General features: G+C 37.2%; 1 protein-coding gene across 1 annotated transcript in view; it reads left to right on the forward strand.

The window, feature by feature from the left end:
* The first annotated feature begins 1060 nt into the window (after positions 1-1060).
* Positions 1061-9498, forward strand: part of DMTF1 (cyclin D binding myb-like transcription factor 1) — a 23375-nt gene continuing 14937 nt past the window's right edge. The window contains exons 1-6 of the mRNA XM_010001259.1: positions 1061-1171; positions 1657-1776; positions 2710-2804; positions 3493-3607; positions 6615-6691; positions 9027-9184. Coding sequence (XP_009999561.1) covers positions 1063-1171; positions 1657-1776; positions 2710-2804; positions 3493-3607; positions 6615-6691; positions 9027-9184 — 674 coding nt within the window. The 5' untranslated portion in view covers positions 1061-1062. The remainder of the gene's footprint in view (positions 1172-1656; positions 1777-2709; positions 2805-3492; positions 3608-6614; positions 6692-9026; positions 9185-9498) is intronic.

The following is a 9498-nucleotide window of genomic DNA, read 5'->3' on the forward strand; positions in this document are numbered from 1 at the left end:
TTGTAAATTCCACTTATGTATGAGTATACCTGCCTGGTGGATGGAAGCTTTGTAATGTAATTGTGATTTTAAATTTATTTTTTTCAACTTCAGTAAATTATTTTTTTAACAATGTAAGTTAGCACTATTGGTAACAGTACTTTGGCTTTACCATAAAAGTTACAAGTATTTTTTTTCTGTTGACATATGAGAAAACACATGAAAAGGACTGAACACTTCAAGGAGAAATAGGTCGTATTTTCTTTTTACAAAGCTGCCAAAACCAGTCACCAACCCAGGTGCTTAAAACTGATGAGGTCATTACAAAGCTTCTGGTTATTGCAGATGTGATTTCTGCAGCAGAAAAGGCTGCATTGCTTTGTAGTTGGTGGATTAGAACATTTTTTTAATGGAATTTTGTTTAGTTTTATTTCAATATTTATATTAGTTTAAATTGTTATAAACTTTGGGTTTATTTGTAGTATTTTTATAGTGGAAATCAGATTATCAGAAGCACTTTGTATTGCCTTAGTTCATTGATTTCATTGTATGCTGTGTATCCTGAACAACTTAATTTGTGAGTAATTTCTGATACTGGCGATTGCCTGCACACAATTCTTCTGTTGTTCATGTTATTCAATGGTAAAGAAAAAAGACTAGCTTCGCAAGTTAATTATATACATGGAAGGAGAAGAAAAGTTGGCTAAAAATCTACAGTATGACACTACAAAAATACATCTCAGTCCTGACAACTTTAGTTATATAGTGATAAAATAATAAAATGAGCAGTGGAACAAATATTAGTGAGACAAGAAATGTCAGATGGGAAAAAGTAATAGCTTAGATTTGTGTTTAAAAAAGAAATAAATTGCAAATACTCTTGAACAGGGAGCTGAGGTACTATTTTTTACTGGAAAAGTATCTTTGCAGCTATCTGATGTTGTCCTCTGCAAAGGCCAGGTCAGTGTTTTAAACGATGGAATTCTTCATGTGAAAGGACAAGATGTTGGTCATTCTCTGCAGCGTTTACAGAGTGGCAGTTTGAAGAAAAGTAATCTCTGTATTTCTCTTTCAGGTTTGAGTATGAGCACAGTTGAAGAAGAGTCTGACACAGTGACAGTAGAAACCGTGAACTCTGTGACTTTGACTCAGGACACTGAAGGGAACCTTATACTTCATTGCCCTCAAAATGGTAGAGAATTGTCTTGCACAGTATTTTTTTCTTATTTTTTTCATGGATCCAACCATCATACTTCCCTGCCCCCAAATTCTGTGAGCTACTTGGATTCTGATTTCTGTGCTGCCATTTGTTCTGTTCCAATTAAAAGAAGGATGAAGTGCCTAAATTAGGTGTAAATCACAAAATTATGTATGTGCCCAACTGGAGTATAGCTGTTCTGATTTATTTCACTGGAAATGGGTTCTTAAAACCAAGCATGTACCCAGATTTCTGGAGACTTAAGGATGTAATAGATTCTGGAGGGAATTTACAAAGATAATCTCACAGAAAATGTATGTTGAAGAAAGCATTTGAACTGTTACTGCCCATAGCTGAGACCAAGTTCCTGGGCAGTAGTAAAACACTGAACCAACATCACATTTTTTTTCTAAATTTGGTTTTGATCCAAAGCTCCATTTTGTTAACAGAAAGTAACCTACATGTGTTTCTGTTGTTAGAAACTGATGAAGTAGACTCTGAAGACAGCACTGAACCTCCCCATAAGAGGCTTTGCTTATCAGAGGATGATCAAAGCCTTGATGATTCCACTCCCTGCATTTCTGTTGTTGCAGTTCCAAGTAAGTTCTTTTACGTTTATGTACTCTTGTAGCAAATGTTTCTGTTGGTAAAGGTTAAAAGTGGACTCTTTAGATCACATTAGAATATTGTGCATGTTTTATTTTCAATTTTTTATGACTAAACTTAGGTATCATCTTTGCCTCTCAGAAACTTGAATTGGTTTTGCAGCAATTGTTATCTATACACTACTGAGAAAATAAACCTGCCTTAAAGATAGAGGATACAGGCAGAGATGCTTTGAATAAGTTGAAGGATAAGTTAATGAAAATCAAACTAGATGCAAAGAGCTATTAGGGTTTTTTTAATCCTCAAACAGTGTAGTTAGTATTTCCATGTTTTGTAACATTGAGATGTATGGTAGAGATTGTTGTGCAAAAGATAGGCTGAGTACTGAATTATTCTTAAGGAAGTTGACCGAATATTATTACATAGTTCAACATTATCTCCCAAAGAGAGGCCAAACCAGATCCAACAAATTAAAATACCAATTTACAATACCCACAGTGGCTGCTTAGTTAGTGAAACCTGGTAGAAACTCCTTAGAAGTAAAGGCATTATCGTGTTGAAGGAAACTGGGGAAAAAGAATGCAGCTGAAAGATTTGAGCATTGTCCTTTAGCAATTGGAAAATATTGAAGATAGGGCTGGAAAGGAAGGATTAATACAGTACCAAATGTTTGCATCAAATCAGACATCTTTTATTTATGTTTCACATTAGGTCTTACTTCTGGTTAAGTATGTAACTGAAGATTCCAAACCCCATATTTACATTTTAACAAGAGGAACAGGTGATAGTTTGATTATTCTACTGTGTCAACAAATAAATACTGTTTAAGGCCTCTTTAAAATTTTCAGAGCAATGGTAGCAAAAAACCTGTAGCATGCATAAAACTTACAGGAGTAAGGCATACAACTAAATCATGCATTTTGAAGTTTCAGAAAATGATCAGAGCTTTGAGGTGACCATGACTGCTACCACTGAGGTAGCTGAAGATGAGATTAACGAAGGAACTGTTACTCAGATTCAGGTACAGTAAAACTTCAAAATGGACCTAATTGATGAATGTTTTTACTTACAATTAAATGAACAGGGACACAAATAAAGGGCTTTTTAGATAAGTAAGATTATTTTTAGCATGAAACTAAATATTTGAGAATGGATTTTGTTTGTAAAATGCTGTTCTAAAAAAATGCAATTGAATTATTTTATATAAAAAAGAGGTGGGCAATACAGTGAACAGTAATAGGTGTAACACTCCACTGATAATGGCTTTTGAAGTGATCTCCATAGAGGACAGGTTTACCTGTTCTTTCCATCATTCTTTGATTATAAATTAAGCTTTATAACAGGCCTAAATGTGCTTTGTCTTGTTACCGTGTTTAGAAGTTTAAGATTGAAGATGGTGGACATGGTCCTCTTTCCAGCAAAACCAGTGAGACTCTTCCAATTCACTGTACATTAAACAGGATGAAGAATGTTATCTAATTAATTCTCACAACTGCTGTATTTTAAGATGTTTTAACGCTTACTCATGTTTTAAGAAAGGTGAATGTACTTTTTAATGCCATTTCTAAAAAGTGGAAATTTCTGAGCAGTCAATAAGGTAGCTAGGTGTGCTAGTTGCATTTTCCTTCATGTTAGGCCTCCATGTTAAATGCAAGTTGATAGAAAGAACTGAAAATCTTACCAGGTTATTTCATATTGGTCTTTTCAAGATTCTTCAGAATGAACAGCTGGATGAAATCACCCCAATGGGCAATGAAGAAGTGTCAGCTGTTAGTCAAGCCTGGTTCACAACCAAAGAGGATAAGGATTCTCTAACAAATAAAGGTAGGGTATTTTCAATGCAAAGAGGTGAGACATTCCAAGTGTCTCAGAACATCTTGCAGGTTGTGTAAAGTAATCTCTGGTCTGATCTTTTTACTGAAGGTACTTGAAAAGACTGATCCTAAAAGTGTGGGCAGATCTAATAAATTCAGTCTTCACCATCTCTCTTACATTTTCTATGCAAGAAGGTAGTTGGAACTCCAGATGCACTTAGAGAGGAGGAGGGGCCATGCTTGCAGTGGTCACAGTGATTCTGCTGGCTTTGGTAGAGAACTCCTGTAGGCAATATGTGTCAGCACAGCTGGAGCAGACAGTTGTGTTTGCTCTGTTTCAGCTTCTGCCTGGTTAGGAGTCAGAAGGAGGTTCACCAGGAAAAAAAACATAATCCATGCTCAGGTAATACATGTTCCTCCAAGTAGGGTTTATTAATCTGGCTGCTCTGTTGTGATTGATACTAAACAGTTTCTGGAATGGAGTTGCTGCAGAAGAAGAGGGATTATGTAGACCAGGACCTACTGAAATAATCACCATTACTCCTAAAACTGCCACCCCATCAGCGTTGCTCCTTTTCAGAATATACCTGCACAAGTCATGTCCTAGTTGCCAAAGTTTAGAGCTTTTTTTTTTTTTTTCCCTGGAGAAGTGCCTTTCTAAATCTAGAGAAAGAACTTGGTGTCAAATGAAGACACATTTTCTCTCCAGGTTCCTCAGTCTCTCTACTATTTTTCTTACCCTGAGTTTACCTCTTTCTAAAGGGAAAAAATAAATACCTTTTTCAGTCAGTCCGAAGCAACTCCTTTTTCTATTAGAAAACTTTAGGAAAAAAAAAAATAATGGTTTTCTCTCACAGAAGCAAAGGAACTCTTACCCACTGAGCTTTACTCCAGAGAGCTGAGTGTACTGCTGAGTGAGTGAAAAACTGTGGGTGAGGCAAGCAGAACCCTTGGTATTGGATATGGAAAATTCAGAGAGAGGGAGGTGAGCAACTCTTGTCAATGACCATTCCACTCACTGATCCCAAGTATGCATTAGCAGTTGCTTCTAGCAGCCAATAACTATTTTTTCCCTATTTTCTCTGTCATTATTTCTTAGGTTTATAGGGCTTCAGAGCTGTTCAGTGTTCAGCCCAAGGACTGGGGCAGAGATGGGATAACAAAGAGATCCCTTTGCATCGCAGCAGTGGGGTAACTGGGTAGAAGTAGTGAGAAACTGTTGCTACAATTGCTGTGCTCTAGGGTAAGAGGAAGCACAGAGATTATGATCTTTCCAGTAGCAAAGGATTTTGATTGGGAGCAGCATGTTCTCAGCTTGATTGAGGAGCACATACTAGTGATTTGGCAGAGAAATTACTGTTTTCCTGTGATTTATCTGATGTGTGTCTAGTTACACATATTAGAAACTATTGTACTTGTTCATTTTGTGGTTGTCTCATGGGCATATCAAGTGATCATCTAAGTTGCATGTGTAGTTCTGAATAAATATGGGCACTGAATCTGATTATTCTAATCAAAAGATGTATAGTTTGGGGAAGACATTTCCAATAAAAGACATGTAGACTTAAATTTTAGAATCCATACTAGTTGAACCTTTCTTGGAGTCTCCATGCTCTGTCACAGAGATCAGCTGTAAAAGAGTCGCACTTTGCATCCCCTCTTACAGTAGCTTGGAGTTTGACATGTTGCCTGAGCTGATAATTTCATATCCACCTGCTAATTCTTACTTTGAAGCCTGTGGGCGGGCCATAATGATCTTGGCACTGAATGCACAAACACATGGAGTGCAAAATAAGCTTCCTTTCCTAAAATAGCTGGGTGCTAAAGATTATTCCACACAGGAGCAGTGCCCCTTGAAGTCAGTTCATATGCTTGGATAGAGGTGTGAATCACAGCTGCAGTAATAGGTTATTGTTCTGTCTCTGTAGCTTTGGAAGAAGGGATTGAAGCCATCAGGCACATGGGCAGAGTTTTCTCTCATCAGGTCCAATGGAATTAGTAATAATGCCTGTACTTTTCATTATAATTGGATTTGAGTAAATAGTCTCTGGTGTGTTCTGCCTCTCAGCTCTGGTAATTAGCAGGCTGAGAAGGAAGTACCCTTGTTTTTTGAGCAGAGATGGGCAGTTAGCCAGCACACACCAGTATGTAAACTGGGTCACCAGCAAAATCTTAATTATGAGTGATGGTTAGTGTTATGTATGGTGTGAGCATGAAGGGAAAAAAAAAAAGGAATCTATATATAAATTCAAGGTAGGAATGTTTTAATGTTTTATTGGTGGAGTTCAGGTTTGAAATTTTCTGTCTGAATAAAGTAGATTGGTTTTGTTTACTTTAAAGCTTAGCTGGCTTTGTAGTTACTAAGTTATGTCGGAGACATAACATGTTTGTTTTTCTTGGTTTGTCACTTTTATTTCAGAAATAAAGCACTCAGCATGAGTCTGTGTCTTGACTGTGACCGCTGGGCATTATTCCCAATGCAGAAAAAAAAAAAAAAAAAGAGATAAGGATAAGCTTGTCAAAATTGACTGGGTAGAGCATTGTGGAAATGCTCACAGTAGGTGGCACTGCTCACATATTGGGAAGTGATAAGGCATATAAGAGAACCCCACATTGTTGCCAATTCTTCAAGTAGTAGTTTGAGTCACATTTAAAAGTCCCAGCTTCTGATTTGAGTGCATGGAAATTTCAGATGTCAGTTTAATGACAAATTTGCTAGTTGTGGTTGAAGAGAAAGCTGAAAATGTCACTTGACAGCACATAGAGGAATCCATGTTCTGTTTTTAAAAATTGATGTGTTTGAAGAGGGGTCTGACTCACATTATTTAAACATTAGTTGACAGTTACTGAGGACTGTTTAACAGCTCTAAAATAACGTGTGAAATGAATTCTAGTTAGAGTAGCTAAAATTACTACTCTCTTTGTTAGTTGCAATAATGAGGGTTTCATTTTTTGGTATTTTATTGTTGTATTGCTAACTGTCACTTCAGTAATTAGTCTGTCATTTCTGTTTTCAGGCCACAAGTGGAAGCAAGGGATGTGGTCAAAGGAAGAAATAGACATTTTGATGAGTAACATTGAACGTTATTTAAAGGTATGTGTTAAAGTGTGTTACACATAATATATAAGATAGAGTAAGATATCTTATTTGTTATATTAGAGTGCACCCTCAGCAGTTTTGCTGACAACCAAGCTGTGTGGTGCAGCTGATACACTGGAGAGAAGGGGTGCCAGGTTTGAGAGGCGGGCCCATGCAAACAGCATGAAGTTCAGCAAGGTCCCACACATGGTTCCAGGCAGTCCCAGGCAAAAATACGGGCTGGGCAGAGAATGGTTTGAGAGCAGGCCTGATAAGAAGGACCTGGGGGTGTTGGTTGATGAAAAGCTCAACGTGAGCTGGCAAAGTGCACTGGCAGACCAGAAAGCCAACTGGATCTTGGGCTGCATCACAAAAAATGTGCAAGGGAGGTGATTCTTCCCCTCCACTCTGCTCTGGTGGGACCTCACCTGGAGTACTGTGTAAAGTTCTAGGGTCCCCAGTACAAGAAAGACAGGGAGCTGTTGGAGCAAGTCCAGAGGAGGCCACAAAGATGATCAGAGGAGCACCTGGAGCACCTCACCTATGAAGACAGGCTGAGAGAGCTGAGGTTGTTCAGCCTGCATAATGCTCCAGGAAGACCTTAGAGTGGCCATCCAGTATCTGAAGGGAGCTTACAGGAAAGCTGGGGAGGGATTTAGGACAAAGGCATGTAGTAAGAGGATGAGGCACAATGGTTTCAAACTGGAAGAGAGTAGATTTAGATTAGATATTAGGAAGAAATTCTTTAGTTTGGGGGTGGTGAGATGCTGGAACAGGTTGCCTAGGGAAGTTGTGGAAGCCTCATCCCTGGAAGTGTTCAGGGCCAGGTTGGAGGGAGCTTTGAACAACCTGGTCTAGTGGAAAGCGTCCCTGCCCATGACAGGAGAGTTGAAACTAGGTGATCTTTAAGGTCCCTTCCAACTCAAACCATTCTATGGTTCTAAGATCTGCTAGGAAGTGTGGTGATGCAGCTCCTGCCAAAAACCAACTTTCTTCAATACTTCCCAGAAGTGATTCTGGTTGGTTCATAGTAGAAATGGTGATAACCCATTTGAAATACATATGATGATTGTATCTATGCACAGGATTTAAGACTGCTGAATGTAACACTGCTTTTGTTTTGTGTACTGAATATAACCCAGTTTAGTATTTCACATCAGGGTGCTCAAGTTACTTAATGTTCACTCATTACATCTTTCACGAAGAGAGAGGAAAGAAATTGCACTAGGAATAGAGATGATTTTCCTTACAAAACGTTGTATACAACTTCCAGCGTTCTTTGACACCGTCTCTGTATTTGTTTACTACACTAACAGGATGCCTGTATCAGCTTTCTTTTCCTTACTATATTGTTGCCAGAGTTCAGTGTAAAAATAGGCATGCAGTTAGCATGCTGACAGTGATAACTGCCCATAAGTCATATTTGTGGTAGGGTTACAGCTGAGATTATTTAAGCTGAGCCCTTATAGCTGAGAGTAGATAGCCTGGATACTAAAATCTCACCAACCTTTGTTGTTTTGGTTTGGTTTTTTTTAAATTAAAAAACCCTCTGAATTTAGTCTTTATTTATATAAAAATCCTCATTGATAGTTCTAGAAAATGTGCCTACGTACATGTGTATTATCATCTCTGCCACAAAGTCATTCATAGGTAATACTGTTTTTTTTAATCTAGAGAAGCTTTTATCAACTAGCTAAATTGAGTTGCTGATAACTCATCTGATTCATTATTTTCCCATTTATCTTCTTGTTTGTACTACTTTGAATTGAAATACTATTTTTAAGTTTTAGCAGAAGTTAAACTAAAGCTTTCCTTTTGTACTTAACTCGAGTGTTTTTGTATCAAATTTGCTTTTTGATTCCACCAGAACAAGGAGAGTAGTTTAATTGAGAAAAATTGCTTCCAAATAAGAAATATCTAAAATTATGTCATAAACTGATACAGCACTTTTTGACAGTCTTTTACTGTATAACTCCAGAATAATTCCCCAAAGTACATCTTCCATGATGTTTTAAACGACACTTCAGTTTTTGATCTTAAAATATACATTAGACAGTTTTTTTTAAATGTAGATGAAAGTTAAATCTTCTGTGTCTACCTGAACTCCAGTGTTAAAAAAAAACAACAAAGCTAGTATTTTAGGGTTTGTATTTGTAGCTAATTCATTAACACTAATTTTAAGTTTCAGTCTGTAGTATTTGAGATACATAGAAAAATGTGTAATAATATGCTAGACTCCAGTTCTTAAAGAGTTCTGCTTCTTGGTTATCTAGGAGATTTGATCTAAGGTGTTTTGTTTGTGGTTTGTTGTTTGGTTTGTGTTGTTTTTTTTTAAAATGCTTTCTTCTAGGCCCGTGGAATAAAAGATGCCACAGAAATTATATTTGAAATGTCAAAAGATGAAAGAAAAGATTTCTACAGGACAATAGCTTGGGGTCTGAATCGGCCTCTCTTTGCTGTCTATAGAAGAGTTCTTCGCATGTATGATGACAGAAACCATGTTGGAAAGTATGCAAACCTCTAATGCTGCATGGTTTTATTGATATAGGTTATTAATTTAATCTTTGACATGTTATGTGTGAGACAGATGATTCTAGAAAAACAGACCTAGCTCTTCCTAATCCTAAATCAGCTCTGCTGAATTCTGTTAGATCAGCCTTGACAGTAGTTGTGTTTCATTGCTAGTATCCACAACCTTTTTTTAAAAACATCAAAGATGCAGAGAGGAGTCTGATATGATGAGATTTTGACACATAAGGATCTGCTGAGATGCAGTTTCTTTCTTGAACTGTGACCTTGAGCTAATTGATCTTCATCTCTTT

Source organism: Chaetura pelagica, unplaced genomic scaffold, assembly GCF_000747805.2.
Source record: "Chaetura pelagica isolate M959 unplaced genomic scaffold, ChaPel_1.0 scaffold66, whole genome shotgun sequence".
NCBI classification, from domain to species: domain Eukaryota; kingdom Metazoa; phylum Chordata; class Aves; order Apodiformes; family Apodidae; genus Chaetura; species Chaetura pelagica.